Raw genomic sequence first — 25,902 nt, forward strand, 5'->3', positions numbered from 1 at the left:
TGGACACATCCCAGCCACTCCCTCGCCCTACACTTGCTATGTCCCCTAAAGACACAGCGGAACACTTCTGTGAAGATGCACGATGTTTCCTGCTTAGAAATACAAGATAAGCTGAGAAGTACTTACCCACGCAGCGTAAAGAAACCACTGTGTTTGAGGAGCAGCTATCACTGAAAGAGAAGAGGGGAATTCTGTCAGCTGATAAAGGAGGAGATGCCTGGCTCGCAAATACTCAGAAATGAGATTTCCTCCCCCTGTTGTCTCTCCTGTCTCCCCAGAACAAAAGTGTCCACCCCTGAAGGCTTCAGAAAGACAACTAGATCTATAAAAGGGACAATTTAAAAAAGGGTGCCACTGAGTCAAAGTACCAGGTCAAATCTCAGCTGTTCAATACTGAGCAAGTTCCTTAAACCTCCTGTTCCTAAATTTCTCACTGGAAAAATAACAATCATGCAGATTGAGCATCCCTCATTTGAAAACTGAAATCAGAAATGCTCCAAATTAGAACCTTTTCAAACAACTACTTGGGAGCACAGTGGAAAATTCCTCGGCATCTGACCCCATGTGATGGGTCACTGTCCAATGCAGGCCTATCAAAACTGTCACCTCAAATCACCCTCAGCCTATGTGCACAAGACACAGACAACTCCATGGTTTTGTGACGAGACTTTGACCCCGTCCTCAAGTGGATCACTGCAGACATGCAAAGATTCCAACTGGAAAATCTGAAATGTGAATTATTTGTGGTGCCAAGCTTCTCAGACAAAGGTACTCAACGTGCAGGGCCAATCCAGCTGGCCGGGAGGGGAGGCCCGCGGAAGTGATGGTGTCCCTTTTGTCCTTGGAACCCAGGCCACCTGCTAGTGACAGGAGGCTATTCACTGGGAAACGTGCCTTCAGATGGTGACACCGTGTGTGCCGAAGGCAATATGACCAATGCTCGGCCTGGTAGAAGGAAAGAGCCACTTGTCCAGAGTCAACGTCCTTGGTTATGAACGACAAAGAAAGAAGGGGTGCCTTCCATCCCTGTCCAATAGAGAACAGTCCCCATACACTGAGGAGGGGGCCTCAGGCCGGGACACCAGAGCTGCGCCAGCACTGACCACTGGGTGTGGGTTCCATTGGACAAAATCTGTTTTCCAGTGACCAGACCACTCTCATGGACACGGAGCAAGACACTCACCCATGCCATGATTTGTCTAGACGCGGCAGGGACCTTGCCCAAGGCACACACATGAGCCAGCCTCGGGAGGCTGGCAGCCACAGTGTCACCGACACAGCCTGAGCCTCGTGCGTTCCAGCTCCCTTGGAGAACTGCACCAAAGGCAGCACGTCCCCGAATCCCACATTGCCTGGCACTGCCCCAGCCTAGAGCCACCCAGGTGCCCGCTGGGTGCCCTGGCCACAACAGCTGTGTTCCAGGGCCTCCCCAGCTGTGAGGCACCAGAGAGGCCGCACAGAGGCAGACTCCTGCTGGAGGGAGATGCTGCCTGAGGACCCTAATGTCCACGGGTGCCACGACAGCCAGCAGCACCTGGGAACGCCGCAGTTATTCAGGAGACCCTGGCAAGGAGCTACCCTGGAGACTCAAGCATCATGGGCAGCTGTGAGGGACCCCACCTGAGCCTGCCGTGCCGACAGGTGACACTCTAGACAATGACCTTCTCTTCTTCCCTCCAAGCCTGGCAGCCACCTTGCGAGTTCCCAGGGCTCTTGCCAAGGGACGGCAGCTTCTCCCCTCCCCTGCTCTGCCCGCCCCCGGGTGCCTGGCTTTTCTTGGCTGCCTGACTTCCATGTAAGGGAGGAACACAAAGAACCGCCGGCATGTGCAGAGCAGGCAGCTGTGTTTGGCCCCGCTGTGTGGACGGTCCACCTGGCCTGCAGGCGCAGCCCTGCCCTGGTCCCAGGACAGTGAGGCTGCGGCAGAGGTCAGCGCCCCACCCCACCTTGGACAGAGCCACCAGCAACACACACCAGTGCCCACCTCCACACAAGGAGAAGTGGGTCACCTCGGAGCTGGAGCCTAGGTGACAGTAAACCCCTGGGGACAAGTGACAGGACCTGGGGGTGAGAAACCTCATGTGCAAAGCACACTGCACCCTCCAGGATGACAAGTGTTCTGACAAGAGCAGGGGCCTGCAGGGGACTGGCAGAGGGGTGGCCAGTCCCTCCCTGCCCTCCTGGCCAGTGCAGCCGCTGTCAGTGACTGGCCTGGAGCTCCCTGCCACCCATGGCACCCACCGTGACCTGCGCAGGGTCACAGCTTAGCCTTGGGGTGCGGGAAATATTTGCCAAATGGAACTAGCCACCTGTGCCAGGCCCCTGCTGTGACGGACCCGACCCTGAGATGTTATTCTCGTGGATTCCTACCTATGGACTAAATGTGATCTGTCCCCAGACTCATCTGGAGTCTTACGTTAGTGGCATTAAGAGGGCAGGAACTTAATCCAACTATGGTGTTTAAAGATGGGGCCCTTGGAAAGCTTAGATTAGATGAGGTCATTGCTTTAAACCTGGTGGCTGTATAAGGAAGTGGAAGGAGACCCACAAGACAGGTGCTCCCCTCATGAGGTGATGTGGTCCAAGGTGCCCTTGCCAGTGCCTGTGCCACACTGTTTGGACCTTCTACTTCTAGAGACATGAGCCAAATTAAATCTCCAGTCTTTATAAAGTAGTCTGCCTCAAGTGTCTTGTTATAGTAACAAAAAGGTAACAGATGCATATTCCCTAGCATATGTACGTACACCTCTGGTACCTGAAGAATGAAAAAAAGTCAACTACCAATAACAGGGCAGACAGCAGAGGTCACAAACAAAATGGCAAATAAGTGTCAGTCTCTTCCCAAGAACAAATCTGGAGCTGCTGAGAGCAGCCTGTCCTGCTTAGCTTCCAAACTCCTCCCAGTGCGGAACTCATCCACATCCAGAACAGCAGCTTAAAGAAATCAACTTGGGACAGTGATGTCCAGGGGTCCCCTGTCCTCATCACCACCCGCGACAAGGGAAAAACACCTGTGGTAGAGCTTTTTATAGAGATCGACGGTGCCAGCACTCGTGTTCAGCTTCATGAAGCTCGCGGCACCGCTGTCGTCCACGATCCCCCGCGTGGAATAAAAGCTGTTCCTAAAAAACAAAAGGCTATTTAAACAGCGGTCACTTCAGAAGCCTTTAGAAGTCCTCATCCCAGGCAGCACTTCTTCCAAGCCGTCCGCCGGCAGAGGTGGCACCTTCCTGCCACATGGGACCTCGCTCTGAAAACTGGCAGAGGACATACCCTAGGACTGCGGAGGGCCACACAGGCTCCCCGGGAAGAGAAGGTGGCCACAGAGCACAGAGCCTTCCCCGCCCCGAGGGCCGCCCTGCCTCCCCAGGGATACAGCTATGTGGTCCATCTCCTCCAAGCCCATGTTGAGATGTGTCCCTGGGGTAAGTGTCCAGGGGAGGTGGGACCTCGAAGGGGCATGTGAGTCAAAATCCTCCCTTGCAAAGGGACTGATGCCTACTGGGGGAGGGGGTTACTCCTCCTGAGGGTGGCTGTTGGGGACCAATCCCAGCCTCTGTGTCACCCTCTCTCTCACAGGAGCACACTTGCCCATCCGCTTTCCCACCCAGAGGTCAACTGGCCCAAGCCCTCTCCAGGTGCCGGCACCATGGAGCACCATGGTCACACTTCCGAGCCAAAATAACCCTCTGCTCTGTACAATTACCCAGGCTCAGCTATTCTGTTACAGCAGCTGAGAACACTAAGACACCTGGCCATGTTGCTGAGCCCCTGGCCGGGAGTCCCAGCCTGGGACACTCCCTCCTGACTAAAGCCCTCAGTGGCTCCCCCCAGGCAGTGAGAGCTGCCTAGGATCAGCCAGGCCACCGCCAGTCCAGCCCTCCTGGCCGCTGCTGCAGCCGGCTCCCACCCGGAGAGGAGAGCCAAGCAGAGTCTGCGGAGGCTGAGCGTCTCCTCCAGAAAAGAGCCACCCAAGGCCCTCAGCCTGCACCCCTGCCCGGGCACTACGGCCCCTGGGATCATTCCTGAGTCGCAGGGTCTACAGCGGCCAGGCAGCTGAGGCGGTGGCCATGGGCCGGGCTCACTAGACACAGGGGCGGGCGAGCTCTGGAGGCCCAGGTCCACCTCCCCATACATGGACCAGCTTCGGGAGGTGACCATGGTCTCCAGCACCTTCTCAGGAGGCGGAGACAGTCTGTCCTAAGTCTCTGCCGTTGCTCACTATCTCCACGTGGGGCCGCCCCCGGAAGCACCAGACTCACTTGTAGCCCATGTCCTTGCAGGCCGCCCTGGCGAAGTTCTCATTCCAATCATCCTGGCACACGGGGTGCCAGGCCTTCCGCTCTGGCGAGTAGACCTGGAGGATGAAGTTGGGTCCGTAGAGGCGAACTGCGTGAGAAGAGAGCTCTCCTGGGTCCTGGGCAACGGCACCGACCAAGGTGATCCCCTGCCACCCGCGTCCCGCCACCTGCCCCGGGGCAGCTCTCCTCGGGCACTCACGAAGGGGGCCACAATTCTACGCAAGAGAACTGGACGGGGTGTTCAGACACAGACTCACGTAAGTGCTCACTGCCGCACAGCCCAAAGGGGACAGCCCAGTGTCCACCAAGGGAGGAAACAGGGCGGGCCCAAAGTGTGCGGCGGACTGTCATCTGCTGCAGATGGGAAGGAAGCTGTGACCCTGCCGCCGCGTGGGCGACCCTGAAGGCAGTGCCCTGCATAAGAGGCCAGTCCTAACGGCCCAGAGATCGCCTGAGACCGCTAGGAGCAATCACGCGGAGAAGGAGTCTAGGAAAGCCAGCCCCTCAGAGTGGGAGGAAGGAGGGCAGGGGGCGGCAGGAGCCCAGGAACCACGTTCTCCATCGATGGTGGATCCTCTGTGGTGGACCACGGCGCACACAGCTGCAGATGTGTAAACACCCGTGCACTGTCCACCTCACGAAGATGATTGTGAACTACAGCTCAATAAAACTGGGCTTAAAAATAAAGAAATAAGCTGGGCGCAGTGGCCCACGCCTGTAATCCCAGTGGCTTGGGAGGCTGAGGCAGGAGGATTACAAGTTCAAAGTCAGCCTCAGCAAAAAGTGAGGCGTTAAGCAACTCAGTGAGACCCTGTCTCTAAATAAAATACAAAATAGTTTTGGGGATATGGCTCAGTGGTCCAGTGCCCCTGGGTTCAATCCCTGATGGCCCCAAAATAAATAAATAAATAAGACAGAGGGTGAAAATTAAGTGTTCTTTAAGGAACTAGCTGACCTCTTGGTGTCCAGGCCCTGGGCTCTGCAGAGCACCCAGTGTGGCAACAAGGACCTGGCATCTAGGGCACTTTAAATGCCTCCAGATTAATGGACGTTTTGTCAAAATGACCTTGGCCTTGCAGTGGAAGCCCTCCCCTGTCTGGCCCATCCCCCCTGGAGTGGCCACACCTGGAGCCCTGGGAGCGCTTGGTGGGGTGGAATCTCGTGAGAAAACAAGGACTGCTGGGTGGGTCGTGGGTCACCAGGAACAACCCTGAGGACAGTGCTGCATGAGACCCAGCAAGTCACCGCTCCAGGTGCGCAGTAAAGACGTGCCCAGTGTGGTGTCCACTCCGACGTGACACTGTTCCTCACAAACAGAAAGTGGCCATTGAGCCTCAAAGGAGACTTGGACGCAGCGCTCAGTGCAGGGAGCCCATCTGAAAAAGCCTCAAGCTCCTGGGCCCAGGACAATCCCGAAGGGCAGAGCCAGAGACCAATGAGGCCAGAGCTTCCAGGGCTCGACCCCAGGGCAGCCTATTCTGGAGGACGCCACCGTGACCAGCACGCCGCACTGTGCTTCCATGGAAACCCACATGCTGTGGGGCGAGTCCTGGACTCAGTCACCACCTGTTTCCCGCTGGGCCTTCTGTGAGCCCAACGCTGCCCGGAGAATGAAGTCACGGGTTCCTTAGAAGGAACTGGACCTAACGTAGCTCCACAGGTAAAGGTGGAGCTGGCCCTGCAGAGCGTGAGGGAGACGTGAGGGTCCCGCCTCCTGGGGGTCCCAGGCTGCTCCCTCCCCCAGCCGCTGCGTCCACATGCGGACCAGCAGGAGCCACAGCAGGAGCCACAGCAGGAGAGGGGGAGCCGGACAAGCCTCCAGTTTGTCTGTTGCTCTTCCTTTTAGGAACTAGGGATTTTTCCAGCTTTACCAAGGTCTAAAGGACAAACACTGAGTGTGTTCCGGGGTGCACCGTGAGGACTGGATTCCCGTGTCTGCCGTGAGAGGGTCACCAGCAGTGCTCAGACCCCCACGCCCCTCGCCCCATGGCCGTCTCCTTTTCTCTTTCGTGCTGAGAACACTGAGACCTGCCCCCTGAGCCCGTCCCAAGGGCACCATATTTGCTGCTAGCTACAGTCGCCGCTGCCACTCTTCAGTTTCTCTTCCGACATTCCCAGGAAGACTGGAGGGACAGCAAGGGCGAGAGCTGACCACTGCTGACACACTTACACGCGCACCTTGCACAGAAAGCTCCGAGCGTGGGGTTGGGGCATCCTTCCAGGTCAGAGCTGACCCGTGGTGAGAACCACCTGCTCTAGGAGCAGGACGGTGCAGCCGTCTTCTCCCAATGAGAAGTCCACGTGGAACTAGGACAATGGCAGGGAGGAGCCACACACGGCAGCACGCGGAGCCCCGGCCGGCGTCCCATGTCCTGCGTGTGCTGGCAGGCCTGGGGCACTGCTGCTGCGGCTGGAGCCAGAGAGCCCACCTTCCACCAAGAGCCTTCCTTCCCTCTCCTAAAGGGGGAGGAGGCAGCCCTTCTGGGGAAATGAGGCAGCGCTGCACCCACTGCAGAGCCCAGGAGACATGGCGTCGGAAGAGACCACGCCTCGGTCTCCCTGCCCACTCATTCAACCCAGAACAGGAACCCTGGGAGCGGCAGCAGCACACCTCGGTGCCACGGCACCTGGAGAGGCCCGCAGAGACGAGCACCGTGGGCTGGAGCTCTGACCCTCACACTCAGGCAGCCACCAACCGCCCTTGAACCCACCTCCACGAATCAACAGGAGATAGAGAGTCTCAGCTTAAAACCACAGTGAGATGTCACCTTGCTGCCGTGAGAACAGCTGTCACCAAAGAGGAAGAAGAGGAAGATGACGGGGCCAACAGCCAGGCGAGGAAAGAAGCCCTCGCTCCCGCCCGCGTGAGCGCCAACAGGAAGGGCCGCGGGGAAGCTGCTGGGCACCTCGAAAGAGCATCAGCAGAACTACTCTGTGAACCAGGGCCCAGGTCCAGGGGAGAGACGGCCACACCTTCGTCCAGCACTGCCCCGTGCACCACACCCACACGTGCAACCTACCCACGTCCACCAGGAGATGGACGGGTAAAGGACTTGGCAGGCCCCAAGCAGCCTTGAGGGGAAGGGCAGCCGGCTGTGCGAGACGCCAGTACAAGAAGCCACACGCTGTTCTCACTTGTGCATGGGTGAGGAAGTCGCGCTCAGGGGAGCAGAACGCACCGTGACAGTCGCCACAGGCTGGGGCGGGGGGGAGACGCTGGCCAAAGGAGACATGGCCTCTATTAGACAGGAGAAGCCCCTTCGAGAGCTCTAGAGGGCAACCTGGCAACTCAGGTTGGCAGAAGGTCGTGTGTTTGAAAATCACTGAGAGCAGATCTTAAGAGATCTCCCCGCAAAAAAGGTGAGTACCCCACAAGGTGATGCCTGTTGGGTAGCCTGGGCAGCCATTCTGCAGGTGTCCCTACGCCACAGCAGCCCACTGTACACCGTGAATGTGGCACGGCTTTAACTTGTCAATCGACAGACCAACAATGGAAAATAAAGCAAACCCAAGTGCTCATGCTGTGACAAAAGAAAAGACTTTAAAGGCAGCTTGTCTTAAAGCCACACAGTGACCCCCAACTTCATATTTTAAGCAGCTTCTGGGCTTTTCACTGCGGCCCTGTGGCATTCATTTGCGAGCACATGGGTTTGAAGGCAGTCTCCCGGGCCCTGCCACGGACCTCCCACCCTGCTGTGTGACGCTGGACCACGAGTACAGCCCTTCTGAGGCCAGGCTCATCCTCAAGACGGGGACAGAGCTGGCTGGTCACCCCTTGCCCAGGCAGAGCTGCTGTTTCCCAGGGCCAGAGCCACTCACCACATTGGTTCTCGTCCTCGCCGTTGGGGCAGTGCGCGATGCCATCACACCAGAAGGAGGGGCTGACGCAGGTCCCTGAGGAGCCACACTCCATCTCGGACACGGAGCACTTGTTCTCCACTAGCAGAGGAAACCGAGGCAGGAAGGAGACCGTCAGCTGAGGACCAAGGGGACCTCATGGAGCGCCATCATCCCCCCTTGAGCCCATGAATAAAAAAAAAATAACTCCCCCAATTTTTAGTAAGTAGGGAATGTGTCCTTGTCACCAGCATGCACAAAAGGAATTAGGGCTGGGTATGGCATGTCCACAAGGCCGATGGGAAGGACCCTCCCAGGGGACTTCAGGGACCCACAAAGCCCCCATGTCTCCACTGCTCCAGGGTAAAGGCAGAGACAGACACTCTGCTGCCCAGGGTACGGGGCGGGGCTGCTCTAGAGCAGCCACTGTTACCCAGTGAATATAGTGACCAGGGATGGCCCCAAGGAGGGGGCCAGCTGTGCTCACAGAGCTGGTGCCACCTTGCTCTGGCAAATTCTAACTGTTCCTCCTGTGGTGTGTCCAAACTACAGAAATGGCCCGGGATCGCCGTGACCCACAGGCTAAGAGGAAGCCCACAGCAAGGTGGGACCCATGAGATGGGCTGCTCCCAGGAACAAACGATGAGAAGGAAGGTCCAGGCCACAGTCTCGGAGGGGCCTTGAGGCCTCCCCAGCCCAGGCAGCAGGGTCACCCTGTGCCCAGGACTGTAGGAGCCATGGCTGAGAGGTGGCAGCCGGCCCAGGGGGTTCTCTGAACTTACAGAACTTCCAGACCAGGACAGCAGCTATAACAGTGACCACAAGGAAGGTCCCGAGGACAAGAGTGACACACAGTACTTTCTTGGCCCCTGCAGAAAAGAGAAAGCAAGACACCTGGTGAGCACTGACCCTCCCGCCTCCCCCAGCACGTCCTAGTCCTGACGTTCCTCCACCAGCACCAGGGCCACGTGGAGCCTGCCAGGCCCTCCCTCCGGCTGGAGTGGCTCAAGGTGACAGTACATTTGACACACAGACCTGCCCACCGACTGGCTGGGCCTCATCCGCCTTAAATGCACTCCAAACACCTTCATCAGCCTACGGCTGGACGAAACCACGTGACCCAAAGCCCATTTCTAATGGAACATTGAATATCCCGTGCAATTTATTGAACCCTGGGCAGGGAACAGCAGACGGCTTCACAGGTTTACCTTCCCACTGTCGTAAGATCAAAAACCAAAGTTGGACCGAGCTCAGTCAGGGCCGCCTGACCACCCGAGGAGGGAGCCCTGTTTCTTCTCTCTTGTTTCTATGCTGCTCAGGAGCCCCACACATGCTGGCAAGCTTTCTGCCACTAAGAGACACTCCCAGCCTAAGAAATAGTGGGTTTTATACACTTAAAAATGTGAGTTGACGTTGCAAGAACAATGTGTCTCGGGGGCCTGGCTTTTTGGAGAGCAGAACCTCTGGTGAATGAATCCCACCCCAGCCTCAAAAGCTCTGCTCCCTAAAAAGGGTCTTCAACTAGGCCAATGATGAATGGGAAAAGCACCTCATTTCAGTAATGAGGAGCCTGAGCCATGTGACAGTGTCCCCCACTGTCATGGTCCCAGGAGAGGCACCCAGGGCAGAGGAACAGGTCTTCCCCAAGGCTGTTTGGAGAGCTGATCGTGTGCACCACCTCTCCCATTAGACAGCTTCCCGCTGCCTGTGGCTTCTTATGTTTTAGTTCATTAAATTTAAATGGAATTAAATAAAAGTATGTAACTCCAAGCACTTAGTAGTCACACGTGGCCAGTGGCTACCATACTGGACAGGGCAGGCATAGAACAACCCCATCACTACTGAAAGTGCCCATCACACAGCACCAGCTTACACCCTTTGGTCCAAGGGCAGAATAAAGGCCCACTGCAGCTAAGAATAAAGTAATTTGAAGAAGGTCAGCAGTTTACTCTGGACAAAACAAAAAGAGGGCATTTTTTGTCAGAGGTGTGAACCAAAGTTCGCTTCAGAGTTTGGAACAGTCGGGCTCAGTGGCGCACGCCTGTAATCCCAGGGACTCCAGAAGCTGAGGCAGGAGGATCATGAGTTTAAGGCCAACCTCAGCAATTTAGCGAGGCCCTAAGCAATTCAGTGGGAACCTATCTCTAAATAAAATATAAAAGGGGCTGGAAATGTGGTTCAGTGGTTAAGCACTTCTGGCACCAAAAAAAAAAAAATCCTAACATAGTGACAAATACCATGAAAGCACCCTGCCTCAGACATCTGTCCCTTATGCTGGGCTAAGAAGAGTGCCCAGCCTGTCACCTCCAGCAGTTTCCATGTGGCATGCAACCTCAGACTCTGGAGCTCCCAGAAGCTTTCTTTGAAAGAAAGGTAGAGAGGTGGGAGAGATTTGATGAGAAGGTATCTATTATTTATTCATTCATTCATTCATTTTGGTGCCAGGGATTGAATCCAAGGGCACTTAACCACTGAGCCACACCCCCAGCCCTCTTTTATGTTTTTAATTTTGAGACAGGGTCTTGCTAAGTTGCTTAGAGACTCACCAAGTTGCTGAGGCTGGCTTCAAACCTTCCATCCTCCCGCCTCATCCTCCCAAGCTGCTAGGATTATAGGCATGTGCCACCGCGCCCAGCAAGAAGGCATTTAAGCAGACCCTGCCGGGCTGGTCAGGCGGTGTCCCCTGCTGCCCTCACCTATATGCTCCTGGGCTTCCAAAAGTCAGTCAGAGCAAGAAATTAAGTTTCTAGAGTTGGAGAGCCAGAGAGGCCCATCTGCTGGGGTCAAAGCCACTCCTCTCTTCTCCTCATCACATCCTGCGGATTCTCCAAAGGCTCTCAGGCAGTAACAGACTTAATAACTCCCTGAGGATCTCGTCCCCAGTCACCAGAATTTCTGATTGACATCTGGGAAGTTGCACTCCTCACAGGTACGGCCCAAGCCGCTGGCCTGAGAACTGTGCCCGAACAAAGATCTAATCAAAATCTGGCTAAAGGTGGCCATGCCTCAAGGTGGCAGGGTAGAGCCCAAAGGAAGTTCACAGGAGAAATTCCAAATGGCCTCTTGGACCCATGACCAAGGACACTTCTCTCCTTGGATGACTCCCCTGAATGCCATTGTATCTAAGATAAAATAACTTGCTGAGGCTGGGGGTGTCGCTCAGTGGTAGTGGTTGCCCAGCAGGCACGAAAACAAGGCCCTGGCTTTCATCCCTGGTCTGGTGAGTTAGGGTCATCACACCAGGCGTCTTTCACCTCCCAGTGAGGGTGGCAATGTGCCAGGTCTCCCTGGGGACCCGAGCACAGTCAGAAGCCTCAGCTTTACCTCTGGATGGGGATTTGCCCCAGTGCGAGGTCAGCTAGACTCGCCTCAGTCCTGGTTTGCAAAGGCTGCTGCGGAAGGGTTCGCTGGACCTACCATTCACCTGCATTAATCATTATCGAGCGGCCTGTGGCTGGCCCTGCCCTGCAGCTTCCAGAGTCAACTATTTGCATCACAGGATGGTTGACCTTTGATTTTCCAAACAGTCTTTCAGATGTATACATGCTGCTGTGCCAATGGAAACTTGTATGGCTGCTGCTAGAACAATACATTAAGTGTGTGTGTGTGTGTGTGTGTGTGTGTGTGTGTGTGGTGCTGGGGATTGAACCCAGGGCCTTGTGCATGTGAGGCAAGTACTCTACCAGCTGAGCTCTCTATCCTCAGCCCCAAAAAACAAAAACAAGGTTCTATGTTCTCCAGATGGGGTACTTCTGGGTTACTACTTAAATCACTTGGAAAATAGTCTCAAAGCTGAAGATGACTCTTACAAAATGTATATCATCTCTTGTGATATATGTAATCACATGATCTTTAAAATAAAACCAAGGTGAGTTCAATAAATAATAAGTAAAAATTTTAAACGAAGAAAATTACTGGGTTGGGGATACAGCTCAATTGGTAGAGGGCTCGCCTTGCCTGCACAAGGCCCTGGGTTCAGTCCCCAGCACCACAAAAGAAAAAAAAGAAAGAAAATTACTAAATTATTTTTGAGTTTATGGGGCACAGTTTCTATAAATACATACACGTAAAGAGGTAACCTGCTCCTGTCCCTTTCTGTCACCCCCTGGATTCTCCCTTGGAAAGTGAGAGTATTTGGCGAGGGGGGCCAGGGGCCCTCTGCCCTCCTGGCCAACCACTGTTGGTGTGAGACCACCTTTGGAGGTGCTGACCTCACCCACAGCCCGATGGCTTGTGTGTGTCTGTGTGTGTTACTGGGGGTCGCACCAGGGACAGGGCCTCCGTAAGTGGCCCAGGCTGGGCTTGAACTCATGATCCTCCTGCCTCAGCCCCCAAGTAGCTGGGGTCACAACATGGGCCACGGCACCTGGTGCCCCCTGACCCTTGACAGTCAGCAGGTTCGACCGAGGTGCCCAGTCCTCTTCACCCTGGCTTCCTTCCAACCTCCATGACGGGCACCCAAGCCTGGGCACTGTCCACCTCGGCACACCATGGCCCGGTGGCCCTTTCTCTTGGGGACCCTCCTACCCACTGCAGGTGTTTAGCAGCAGCACGGGCACCAACCCTCGATGCCAGTAGTGTCCCCTCCCTACTTTAACGACCCAAACTCTGCAACACTGTCGACTGCCTCTGAGGGCCAAAGTCACCCCTGTTTGAGAACCACTGGTCTCGACATACCCAACCCCCTCCAGAAGACTTCGGGCAGCGACAGACATTGCTGTGGGCAGAGGGGCACAGGGTAGGCGTGGTAGGGGAGGGATGCCAGGCTGAACAGGGCAGAGCTGGAGGGAGGGAAAGACACAGGGTGAGGGGTGACTGAGGCCAGCGAGGGGCAGAGTGACAGCTCTGGACCGGAGCTGGAAGGCCTGGGAGGGCAGGCAGGGCCCCCTGAACTGAAGGGGGTGGTGTTGCCCCCGATCCTGTGCGGGTGGCATGGAAGTCCATCCATTATCTCCCTTTCACTCTGCGTGCTGTATAGACAGGGATGCCTACGCCAAGACCAGAACCAGGCTCCACCCAGGGGCAGAGAAGACGCCCCGCCGCCCACCCCCCTCTGCCCTCTGCCCCTGGGCTCTGGGACTTCAGGCCAGGAGAGGAGGTGGGGTGTGGTGGACCTCCTGCTCACCCCCCACCCACCCCCAGGTCACTTTCCCTGAACACCAAGCCACAGGGCGTCTTGACCTTGACCTGCTGTGCTAGCAGCCAGTCCCACCCGGGGGAGCCACCATTTTCTCAGACACATCAATAAACCTGAGGCCAGAATCGAGGAGAAGCTGGTTGGGAAAGACCCCGAGGCAGAGCCCAGGGGGGTGGCTGTCGCTCAGGTGGAAGCGAGACCTGGAGTGGGCAGCACTGAGCGGCAGGACAGGGAAAGGCAGGTGGCCGGTGGCGGAGGCGCGACAGCCTGCTAAGAAGGCAGAAAAATGCAAAAAGGGTCCTACTTGTGGTACACACTGTCCCCGGAGGGGGCTTGGGCTGCCGGTAGATGCCAGGTGTCGAAGCGTGCGTGGGGACCCTGGAGGTGTACTGGGGCACCGGGGACGGGTAGTACTGAGCTGGATACGCAGCGTAGACATTGGGAGCCACAGCCGGCTGCGATGGGTAGAGGGCTTCTGGTTGGTATCCGTGGTTTTCATAGTAAGGCCCGATGCCCGGGGACGGCCCCTGAACAAGTGAAAAGAAAAATAACATCAAGCTGTCACTGACCCTAAAGGGCTGAGTACACAGCCTCAGGCCCCAGTCCCAGGGGCCCTGCAAGGCCACGCAGACATGCCTGGGTGTCTATAATTACACCAGTTTACTTAGAAAAACCAGATGCCAATTCCAAACTAACCATTCTCAGCTGTCAATGTTGTTTTGTTTACTATTTATTTTGCAATAAAGAAAAAGTGGCTGACATTTACAGAAAAAAATGTACAGAAGTGTGGGATTAGAACCCATGGGACCAACATCCTCAACCTGTGGTTCCTCGGGGCCTCTCCTTGAGCGCGGAGCTGCAACATTAGGAACCAGTGATAATCATCTTCAGCTTAATCATCTTGGGTTTGAGAGCTCGCCTGCTGCCAGGCCTCAGTACCCATCACCTCTCTGAAACCTGGGCACCAAGCCCAGGGGGTGCACAAGCACCACTCTGCACACCCCTTGCAGAACAGGGTTGGAGTGGACAGAGCTGCCCAAAGGCAGCCTCTGCTGGTGACTCTGGGGCTCCTCTCCTGCCCTCCCCTCCTGCAGAGCTGCCCCCTTCCTACCACCTCCCCAGGCAGGCCAGAGCTGCACCGCACCCTCCAGCCGCCCTGCAGCAGAAGCTCTGGTGCCGGTGTACACATGCACAAATGCCAAGGAACGGCCCAGACACACCACGAGTTTCTGGCTCCTGCCTTCAGCTGGTGTCTATCTTCTCAGAAAAAACTTCTCTTCCCCCTGGGCCCACTTCAAAGCCACCTCCTCAAGACCCACCTCACACAGGGCACATGGGACTCCCTCTAGTGCTGATGGCTGGGTCTCTCCTTGGATGCCACCTTTGTCCTCTTGTCTGTGTCCCAAGGTCCCCAGGTAACCCTCCCCAACTCCTGCCCCTTGTCACTTTGGGCTACAGAATAGCAGAGGGGTTGTCCTCCAAGGACAGGTGTCCTCAGCAGAGGCCACTGAAGGCTTAGAATTTTAAATGGGGCCTTCAGGGAACGTGATTGTAAGCACAGGAGCAGATGCCACTCCCAGTTAACCTGCGCTTAGTAACCCACTAAAGCCACGTACAAAGGTCCAAAGATTGATACTCCACCCGGAGCAGTGACAGAGATGGAGAGTCTGGGCCATCCCTAACCTAAATGGGGGCACCAGAGGCATGGAAATCAGCCAAGAGCAGCTGGCCTCAGTCCCAACCATTGAACATGCCACTCCACCCAGGGGGGTGCGTGTCACCAAGCACCTAGTCCAGGAGGATTCCAGTGCAGTGGGTCTGACACTACAAAGGGGTCCAATAAAAAAGTGAATACCAGTGACCAGGAGCCTATAAAGGGGGATAGACCAATAAAGGTATATTTCCCTAGAGGATTCAGAATTTTTTTTTTTTTTTTTTTGGTACCAGGGATGGAACCCAGGGGCACTTAACCACTGAGCCACATCTCCAGCCCTTTTTTATATTTTATTTAGAGACAGGGTCTCACTGATTTGCTTAGATCTCGCTAAATTGCTGAAGCTGGCTTTGAACTTGTGATCCTCCTGCATCAGCCTCACAAGCTACTGGGATTACAGGAGTGCACTACCGCACCTGGCTCAGAAAAATATTTCCACTAACCATAATGTCTTTGCTAAATGCACTTATTTCAGGCATAATAGGAACCTGTGAGATCTGCTGGGAACAGAGATCAGGGAAGAGTTTCCCAGGGGCAGGAAGGACAGTCCACCCAGCACCTCATTCCTACATAAGTGTCTCTGGGGCACCAGGAAGCTCTCTTCCCAGGACTCACCTGCTGGCCCACCCTGCTGCACCTGTCTACACACCTGGCGCCCCCCCCCCCCCACCAACTGTGAAGGCAGGAAGTGGGGAGGTCAAAGCCAGGGTGTGCACCTGGGCTCCTACCCAGCAGCAATGGCTTTCCAGACCCCTCTGGGCAACTCTGGGCTCTGCCCCAACTCAGCCTTTCTAGACAAGGCCTTGAAAGCCCTGCACACAGCCACAGGGGGCCCACAGGCAGCCCTTAAAAGCGCTGACCCACACCTGCTCTTGGGAATAACAGGAGGAGTGAGGACCAGGAAAGGGCCAGAGAGGTAATGATTAACCACTTACTGAGTTTAAAGCCATCCTGATTTTATCAACAGCATTGGGTAAGGGTAGGCATCTGGATCGTTCAAGACGACCTGGAAGAAAAAATTACAAGACTGTAATGCCTCCATACAGGTTAGTTTTCAGAAGATAAATCTAGAAAAAACTGGAAGACTCTGGCAAAAGGAACCTCCTGCCAGAACAAACTGAAGTTCTGCCCATTGACCGTGATCCCTGACCTTCACGGCCTCTTCCGCACCTCTCCAAACACAGCAAGTGGATGCAGAGGCTCAGGGAACCAGGGTTCTCCTCTGGGATGCGGACATGCCCTTGGGGCCAGGGGGTGCAGGGCAGGCAAGCAGCTTAACACTGCAGCCCAGAAAGCGTGACCTTGAAGAGGGAGGGACAGACTGAAGGACCCAGACTCCAGGGAAGGCCTCTCAGGCCTCCAAGCCCTACTGAACTCACATGGCTCCCAGCAGGGGACCATGACCTTCCCCTCATGTCACACCTACCAAAAGAAGAACCCGTGGAATAAAAACAGGTAGGAATCACCACAAGGAAACTTCTAGAGCCATCAAGACCAGCAGAGGTTAAGGCAGACCAGGGAGGAGAAGACCCCGGCAGCTCCTGGCAGAGTCACTTTCCGGGGGCGCTGGTGACTGAACCTGGCTGAAATCTCAGTGCCTCCTCCCCACACCGTTAGGTCGTGGGTTCAGTGCAGACTTGTGGGCACTTCCCCGTGTCAGGCACCAAGGGACGGGGGTGCGATCAGCTCCACCCTCCTGCAGGACACCCATGGGTGCCTGCCTGGGGCCAGCTGCCATGGAGCAGGTGGTCCCGCCTAGTGCCACAGGCAGGCCACATCTGATGTCTCTAAGTAAGTGACAGAGGCCCTCCCAAGTTTTAATAAGTAGATCCGTCTAACAGCTTCCACTAACACATCCACTCCGGTTACTGCCCCAGATCAAAAAAGAAAGAAACTGGAAGCTAACTAATTTGACCAAATTCAAGATTAGTGTAGGTGAGAGAAAGCTGTGGTCATTTCACGTGTAGCCATGAGATGCTGTCGGCATAAAATTCTCCATTCTCCTTCAGTCTCCACTGACACAGATTCTTTGCCTAAACCAACTTTACCAGGCTCCCCAACTCCAGTGCACTTCCCGGTAAAATGTGGTTTTAGCCGAGAACCCTGCTAAGTCAGGCTATCAGGAACCCCCACCTTGGATACCATCACTCTGGACACCAGAGCAGTTTCTTATCCTCCACACCCCAAAGGGTGTCTGGTCAGCCGGGCCTGCCTCCAGCAAGAAGCCTGTCGGGTCAGTTCAGCCAGAACCCCGCACACCTGAAGTCTCGTCTCCTCTTAGTGACTTTCCTGCTAGGATCCTGCCTGCTTCTGGGCTGTAAATTCCCACTTCCCCTTGTGCTGGGAAAGAACCCAATGTCCCCCCACTGCAAGGCCCCTGCCCTTCTCCTGCTCTACTGACAGTGTCCTGAATCAAGCCCTCCTCGTCCTGATTTGACGAAGGTCACTAAATCACTTTCTCTTAACACCCTGTTCAGTGAGGGCTTTTCTCTACTCTTCAGCTGGGCAAGACATGGCCAGAGAATATTCTATGAAGCGATCTTTGGGATCATCCTTCCAAAAGACAGTGCTCTGAATGAGGGTAAGGAGCCTGGAGCAGGTCTGGGCTTTGCTGGCCACATCAGAGGCTGAATGTTTTCACCAATAAGAGCCTGGCACTGGGTAGGTACGCAAACAGTGCAGGTGGCTCGTGTAGGTAGCCCATGACCTCTGGGACTAGACTCTCTGCATCCAAACCTAGCTCAGCCCCTCTCTAGCTATGAACTGGAGCAAGCTAGTTCATGGTCCTATACCTTGGTTCTCTCCCCTGCAAGTTAGGTGAGAGCAGTACCTATGGCACAGTAGTTGGGTCCCTGAGAAGTTCACACTAATCAGTTAGCGTGCTACATCAGTCTTTGTTAAAAATAACCACAGAGCCGGTGTAGTTGCACACGCCTGTAATCCCAGCAGCTTGGGAAGCTGAGGCAGGAGGATCACAGGTTCAAAGTCAACCTCAGCAACTCAACAAGGACTTTAGTAACTTAGCAAGACCCTGTCTCAACATAAAATATAAAAAGGGACTGGGGATGTGGCCCAGTGGTAAAGCGCCCCTGGGTTCAATCTCCAGTGCAAAAAAAAAAAAAAAAACTGCTGTTTTGTGGCATTTAGAATTTGCTTTTGATAAGTATCCCAAGCTAGTGGGTGTCACAAAGTCCACCCAGTTTCAATTCACTGGAGCCAAATGCAGTGGACATCACTGCCTTCCCATCTCCTAGGCCAATCACCATCTGATCATCAAACAAGAAAAAAGAAAGACGGAGACTTCTGATGGATGAAAATATGAGAGTCACTTCGAACAGGTCACAGCAAAAATGCACCAGCTCACTTATTTACTCTACATGAAGGGCCAGATCTTGTCAAGAGCAGCAAAATGTTTTTCACGATTAAATAGATAAAGTCAAGCCCTTCCTGGGTATGAGCAGAGAAAACCTGGGAAGGTGCAGGCTGCGGGATCGCCGTTCACCACACACGTGGGCACGGAAGGCTTTTCAACAGGTGGGCTGTCGTTTCAACACGCCTTCCCGAGTCCCCGAGGTGGAGGACCCTGAGGCTCCGGGCACCAAGACCAATCCTGCACCCCTGCCCAGGAAGCAGAATGAACTCGGCCCTTGCTAAGGTTCCTTTCAAAACAGTCCTGCCTAAGCAAACACGCGCCTGGCTCTGGTTTCTCTGCTCCCTGGCAGCCCCACCCGCCCGCTGGGCTGTCTCGCCAGTTCTGGGATTGGTTGAAGTTTCAGGAAATGAGAATCTGATCGCGCTGGCGGCTTTCCCAGTTTAGGAGTCCTGTGAAAGGAAGGTGAGTCAATGCCCCAAATCCACACTCGCTATTCATCAGCGATCCCTAACAGTGGGAGAAGGAAGCCGGGAAAGGGAGGAACACTGGGAGCCAAGTGGTCTCATAGAAGCCACAGGACACAGAACAAGGGGAGAATCCTACCTCACCCAGGGATCCCGCCACCCAGGACACTGGAGCCAGCAGCGTGAAGTGTGCCCGGCTCGGCTGGGCTACGGTGGACTTTGGAATAGAAGACCAGAGCGCTACCTGCCACCCCCTGCCGAGGAGAAGGAAGGGGAGCCCTGTTCCCACTCCAGAGAAGTGGATCTGAAAGGGAGCCAGCTTCCCAGCTTCCCGAGAGACCCAGGGGGCCGCATCCATCCGCTCACCCTCAGAACGGGCTCCCTTTCCACAGCCGCACGAGATTACAAATCGCATGAACTCGTTTCTGAAAGGAGCAGGATACAACCCAGGTGACAAGAGACGACCTGTTTAGCAGTCTTTCCTGTCATTTAGAAGACAAGGACCATTGTTCTCTCTTCTGGAAAGCCAGCTCTCATGAGCACTTTGGGAAATTCTCCTTTAAGTGCAAGAGAGCAAATGAGGACAAAGGTCCCGACCCCCTCCTCGCTGACAGCCAATCCACTGCCTCACAACCAAGCAGCTGCCCTCCTGCTGCTCCGACCCACTACGTGTCCCTTCAGGGAGCAGAGGCACCTGCAGCACCTCTGCCCCACCTCGCACCTGGACAGTGCTGCAGGATCCGACCTGCACCCCATGGCAGACCAAAGCTGTTTCTAAAGGAGAACAGGTTCATCTTATAGTTTCCATTCTCTGCAGAGTTAGGAGCACGTTTGCTGGAGATTTATTTTGAAAACCACCCAAAGCCAATGCAGTCAGGTCCATGGGTGCTGACTTGGACCCAGGGTCAGGGGTGGTTCCTACAGATAAGATCACTACCTTCACTCACGCCATCCCGCACCTGTGCCAGCACAAGTCCCCACAGTGTGCTGGGTACTGCCCAAGTTGCTGGAGGTGTGAGGGGTGCCACATCAACGGACACTCCACAGCCAATGAACAAATATGGAAGAGAATCCCTTATATCAAAACCGAGGCACTAAAACACACCCAAGATGCTCTCTGCTCTGGGATGTCCAGCTAGCTGGAGGCTGGGCAACAGCGGTGGGTTTCAGTAATAGTCAGCATGAACCAGCGTGAGCACATCAGACGGAGCGTGTACAGCAGCTGACAAGGAATTCTACGGGTGGAGGGCAAGTGAGGTGTTGGGAAGAGGCTGCCTGCACCATCGAGTTTCCTTCTACGACTGCCCCATTGTCCTAAGGAGGCTACAGGCTTTTTAGAGTGGATATCAGGTCTGGTCCTCTTTTTAAAAAAGCTAGTTTTATACCATACAAAGAACATGTTTGAATATCTTTGAGATCCAAAGGCTAAATGAACATGGTGACATTGAGCAGAGTGAGACGGGAGCCAGCACTGGACATCACCAGTCTCCAAGCCAGGGATCTCAGGGGGTCCACAGGGTCTGTGTGCGAAAGAGCTGTATGTGGGGCTAACAGGACAGGTGGGTCTCCAGGCCACTCCAAGAGGAGGTGTCCAGGCCACCAGCCCAGGTAAAGAACATGCCCAAGTCCAGCTGCATGACGGGGATGATAACTGAATAGGTATGGTAAGGATTACGTGGCAAAGCAATCCCTGGATCAACGTGGGAGGAGCCACAGTGACAACATGAGGGTCATCCTCCATAACCAAGGATCTGCTAAAGCAGAAGGGACTTAATGTAGTCTCTGTCCCTCCAAGGCCCTACCAGGATCAATGGTCAGGATAGTCCCAATAGCAGCGTTGACTCCATTTGGGGAAACCAAGTTTCCAACAGTTGTAAAGCTCAAGGACTGTGGCTACCTGGGAAAGAACAGAATTCCACAAACCTAGAAACATGGACCCAAGACTAGCAGGTCATGTCTCTAGCATATTCTAGAACAGGACTGGGCTTCCGCTGCAAGGCCAGATGCGATGACCTTCTCAAGTTGCTCCTGGGCAGGCGTGGTGGTACATGCTGGGCCTGTAATCCCGCTACTTGGGAGGCTAAGGCAAGAGGATCTTGAGTATGAGGCCAGCCTAGACAACATGGTGAGACCCCATCTCAAAAAACAAGTAAACAAATAATAAGCTAGAGTTGCTCCAACCTGTTATAAATGTATTACCACCAATAGACTTGAACTTGTCACCACGCAGCTCCGTGGACAGAATTCTGCAGAACAATCTCCAAAACACCTCCTGTGTCCAATGACAGATCTGGGGCTGACCCCAAGGCTGCATCACTGTGAGCTCAGATCTGCACCCTTCCTTCCAGGGTGGCCTCTTGGGAAGCAATGGCCTTAGAGGAAGTTTGACACAGGGCCTCACAGGCAAACAAGCAATAATAAAGCCCGGCTCCTCTCATCCGCCAGACGAGTGGTCACTTGTAAACATGCCACACAGTCTGCTCCGCCACAGGGGCCTCTCTCCTCAGTCCCACCTCCACTGCCCTCACCTGAACGTCCAAGGCCACAAGCACCGAGCGCCCTTGGAGCACTTCATCCCCCTTTCTACACCTCTGACCCCCGCCCCTCCTGACCACCCCCTGGTGCCTGAGGGCTCAACTGTGGACACAGTGCCCAGAGTTCCCATCCCTTCCCCAGACTCACCTCAGTTAAGAGCAGAGGGCACACCTTTGGGTCACCTGCCCTCTTCAAAGTCCACACTGTGCACTTTGTGCCTATACCCTGCCCAGAAAACCATCACTCCTCTTCCCAGGAGGCCTCTGCTGACCACTGAGAAGTCTTCCACATGTCACGGTCCTGCTCCTGCCAGTGCCCACAGGCCACTGGGAAAGCCAAGCCCCCCAGGTTCGGCTCTGCTTCCTCTCGGCCCTCCAGCTCCACGCCGGGTCATCCCACAGGGCTTCCGGTGTGAACAGACCACACGTCTCCCCAGGAACCCAAGGGCTGCTTGTGAACAGTGCCCGCTGGCACAAGGGACTTCACAAGCCAGCCTCCTTCAACCCCAGGCCCACGACACCTGGGAGCTGTGAGTCAGGACTTCCCCAGGTCAACCTTGAAGACTGGCCCAAACCAGACGTCAGCTCTCAGACCCTCCTGCACCCCAATCCTCAAAGACCACCAGACTCACCCTGGGGCCAGCCCAGTGTTGGAGGGTCCCTGGTAGGTACTGGGAAGTCAGGAGGGGCCAGGAAAGCAGGCCACGAACCTCCAAGGACACGTGGACAGGGAGAGGGCAGAAGATGGGACAGCCCCCACCAGGGCTCGGTGGCTGCCTGCAGGCAGCTCTCCAGGCCTGGGTCCTCCTCCACCCTCCCCAGCAACAGGGCCAGTTTCCAACTCTCAGTCAGGGGACCTGACCAGCCACTCAGCTGACCAGCCACCTTTCCTTTCCTCCTCAATGCCCAAGGCTGAGGCCTCCTCAGTCCTTCCTGGACCATGGGATTTCTGAAGGGCTTGAAAAAAAATAAAGATCACTGGGTGCCACTCCCAGGGTCTGGGGCGCAGCAGTCAGGACAGAGGAATGACACCATAGAATTATTATTTTTTATATTTATATATAGTTATCAATTCTTCTTTTAATAACTATTTTTCTCAGGTGGTGCTGAGGGTCAAACCCTGTACCTCACACATGCTAGGCAAGTGCCCTACAGCAGAGCCACAGTATTAAAAAGCTCCCCAGGACTCCTGCCGCGGCTCAGAGGGAACAGAGCGAGCCACAGCCTGGTTCCCACTTCCTGGCAGCCCCCAGCCCCAAGCTGGGCCCAGAGTAGGATGGCACTCTTACATGATGGTGGCGGCTCTGGCAAAACGCACCGCGGGTGCCCAGGCTTCACCATCGAGAGTCCTTCACCATTGGCAGGACGTGTGCACTGTGCTGTCACTCGTGACCCCATCGCCCAGGAGTCAGTCTGCACACCACCCCCCTGAGAAGTCCCAGCCCCCCTGCCCACAGGGCACCGCTGCCCGGTGGTGCAGAGCCCGGGCAGGACTGCAGGCAGGCGGCTGTGAGGTCAGGGAAACGCACACCTGACCCCAGAGCAGCCCCCTTTTGTATCTGGATTCCTTGGTCCTCGTTCTCAGTTTCCTTCTCTCCTTTCCTCCACCTCTGTGACATTAAAACCTAGGTACTAAAGACGGTGGAGTGAATAGGACGTCACTTCCCTATGTTCACATAAGACTACACGACCAGCGTAGCACACACCATGTACAACCACAAGAATGGGGAGTTACACTCCCTCTGTGTATACTCTGCCGAAATACACTCTACTGTCATGCCTAACCAAAAAGAATAAATAAAAAATTTAAAAAAAAAACACCTCAGCACTAAGAGAGGAAGAGAGAATCAACACCCTGTGCCAAAGCCCCTTCTAAGACCGGTGTCTCCAACTCAGAACCTGTTAATAATGAGAGCCAGATAGCCCCTACTCTGCCCCACTTCTGCCCCTTCTGGGTCACAGGATCTGGGCAACTTACCTAACCTCTCTGCCTCGGTTTCCCTATAATTGAGTTAAATATGTCATAAAGAGCCGGAGATGGATGATGCCTGACTGGAACAAAGAGTGTCACACCGACATCTACACCTATCGTTATAACTCTTTTGATCTGGGCAACTGTGTACAGGGCCCAGCACCCAACAGTGCCAGGCAGCCCAGGGTGAGCGAACTCCGGGAATCTGTGTTTGGTGCCAGCATTAGCACAATCTTGTTAAAAGGCTGACTTGGTGCGTGAGTTAAAGGAAAGTTGCTCAGGACCAAATGCTGGAGCTGGGAACAGAGGTCCAGCAAGCTCTTATTTAAGTACAGAGCCTGCAGTGTGGACCCACAGGTGTAGGGACAGAGTGCCAGCCCATGAGGCCTTCCCCTCCACTGGGGTGCTGAATTTTCTTCCCCAGAGGTGCCCTTGAGTTTCATTCTGGCTACTGGGAGGAAGAGGCAGGGTGAGGCAGGGTGAGCCTCCTGAAGAGGCACAGTGAGGGCTGAGAGTCCTGAGCAGCCTCAGTGACCTCCTGGGGACTCCCTCTCCCAGGGCCCACCTGAGCCTCTTTGGCCTCACTGCACTAAGCAGTTAGTGTCCCGGTGTCCCTGTAAACTCTGCCGGCCCCTCCTAGCCCCACCCTTCCGGCAAGGGAAGCCGCTGCATTCTCACTTCCTGGAGGCCCCTGCCCACCTGCTGGGATGGGTCAACAACCCCCACCTCACTTTAGGTTTTCCAAACACCTAGTAGCTCCTCTGGAAGCCTGAGTAACTTTCCATTCTCTGTGTAGCTCTTGGGCAGATGGGGAGCTCAGGGCTACAGCAGGGGGTGGGGGGATGTGCTCCTGGATTTAACCCCAGAACTAAGGCACAGCTTGCATGGTGGGCTGAAGCAACCTCCAAGCCCAACCCTGGATGACTCTTGCCTACCAGGCCCACCTGGGGCTGCCATGCTAGCCTTCCCTGCTAAAGGGGACAGCAGGATTCCTGAGGACCAGGCCCGCACGTGTTGTGAACCGGATTCAGGCCACAGCACTGAGTCCCAACACGGGGTGGGCAGGTGCTCCCCTCTGTCTGCAGCAGGCACAAGCCGGCACTGGAGCCACCTGCAACCAGGACCTCTGGGGCGTGGACTCACAAACTTTTGGCCTCGGGGCAGTTCTTCAACTTGGCCAGCGCACTCTCGGGCAGGGTACCCCGTCAGGCTGGTGCGTTCGGCCACCCTGCCACCGGCCTGAGTCCCGCCAGAGGGGATGCAGTGGACGGAAACTCCCAGGTGCTGGGCAGGGAGTGCCCGCCCTGGGGCCAGCCGGCTTTTCCCGAGGGCGGCTCCTGCCGCTGCCGGTGCCCTGGAGGCCTGGCCCTGATCGCCACCCTAGGTTGTAGTCCTGGGGCCCAGGCCTGGAGCAGTCCCTCTTCCCGGCAGGGAGCCGTTCGCTCTCGCCTCGTCCGGGTCCCTCCGGGAGCCTGGCCGGTGGCCCCGCCGCGCCGACCCTATCGTTCCCGGCATCTCGGAGTTTCCAGTTTCTCCCTCGGTAGGGAACCAAGGAGCAGAAGGAGTTCAGGTAACAGTCCCAGGCCGCAGTGATTTTCCCGAAACAAAGAAATGCACCACAAGTCTACCCTCCCTGGTCCCCAGAGGGGGAAAAGACTCAGCCAGGGCTCCTAGGTGGGGGCCAAAGGAGGACAGCGATCCGGGGGCCCGCCCCGCCCGACGGATCCCACCCAAAGGACCCTGGAGCACCCTCTTCTCGGATAAAACTGCCAGGGACTCTCGGGGCCATCAGCCCACCCGCGCAACGCCAGCGGAGGTGGCTGGAGTTCCAACCCGTGCGCCCACGGGGGCCCGCTGTCGTCGTCCTGCCGCCCGCAGGAAGGGCGCTCCGCCGGCCTCAGCCCCGAGCGCTCAGCCCGCGCAGACACACCTGCCGCTCACACCTCGCTTGCCTCCAGCCACCCGCACCCAGAACTGGGGCAGGGGACTCCGGCGGTTCCCAGATGCCCAGGTTCCCCTTCCAAGCCCAAACCCAGCGCTCAGACCCCGCAGAGCCCGTGCGTCTTGAGCGCCACTTACCTGCCGCGCTCGGCCGCGCTCCCCGCCCCTCGGCCTTCCTCCGCGCGCGTCTTCACCTCCGCCTCCCCGGGAGCTCGCGCCTTCCTCGGCCTGGCGCTCAAGTCCCGGGCCTTCCCCAGATCTCGCTTTAATCTCAGGAGGCGGCGTCCCCAGGGCTCAGGGCGACACCCCCCAAACGCGAATCCCCGTTCAACCCGGGCAGGAGGAGGGGACAAGCCGGAGCGGCCATCCCGGACTGGAGGAGGAGTTTCCCCAGGGGAAGCCCCGGACGCGCTCGGCCTTGGCGCGCGCCAGAACAGCGGGGACTCCGGTACGTCTAGGGTCAGGCACCCGCAGGCAGTCGGGGGCTGAGAAGAGGCGCTGCCCTCTCCCCAAGTCCCTAGGTCCTCTCAGGTCGCGGGGCGACGCGGTCTGAGGGCTGCGTTTGAATTTAGGAGGGGGATTCTCGGGAATCCAGTCTCCACTCATTGGAGCAGGGTAGCTCCAATTTC

General features: G+C 55.8%; 1 protein-coding gene across 4 annotated transcripts in view; it reads right to left on the reverse strand.

Moving 5' to 3' along the window:
* Nucleotides 1-25,571, reverse strand: part of Tmprss2 (transmembrane serine protease 2) — a 46,362-nt gene extending 20,791 nt beyond the window's left edge. The window contains exons 1-8 of one of the 4 annotated variants that reach the window (XM_046439134.2): nucleotides 25,412-25,571; nucleotides 15,925-15,995; nucleotides 13,580-13,802; nucleotides 8,921-9,007; nucleotides 8,121-8,240; nucleotides 4,263-4,389; nucleotides 3,012-3,122; nucleotides 127-170 (exon numbers count right to left, since the gene is read on the reverse strand). In XM_046439134.2, the coding sequence (XP_046295090.1) occupies nucleotides 127-170; nucleotides 3,012-3,122; nucleotides 4,263-4,389; nucleotides 8,121-8,240; nucleotides 8,921-9,007; nucleotides 13,580-13,802; nucleotides 15,925-15,939 (727 nt within the window). In that variant the 5' untranslated portion in view covers nucleotides 15,940-15,995; nucleotides 25,412-25,571. Of the gene's footprint in view, nucleotides 1-126; nucleotides 171-3,011; nucleotides 3,123-4,262; nucleotides 4,390-8,120; nucleotides 8,241-8,920; nucleotides 9,008-13,579; nucleotides 13,803-15,924; nucleotides 15,996-18,965; nucleotides 18,989-19,192; nucleotides 19,323-25,411 lie in introns of those variants that run through there. The other 3 variants (XM_046439133.2, XM_046439135.2, XM_058577246.1) reach the window with 3 other exon arrangements.
* Between the last annotated feature and the right edge of the window lie 331 nt (nucleotides 25,572-25,902).

The sequence above is a fragment of the Marmota monax genome, unplaced genomic scaffold, assembly GCF_021218885.2.
Source record: "Marmota monax isolate L192 unplaced genomic scaffold, Marmota_monax_Labrador192_F-V1.1 WCK01_AAM20220418_F8-fsc00125, whole genome shotgun sequence".
NCBI lineage: Eukaryota > Metazoa > Chordata > Mammalia > Rodentia > Sciuridae > Marmota > Marmota monax.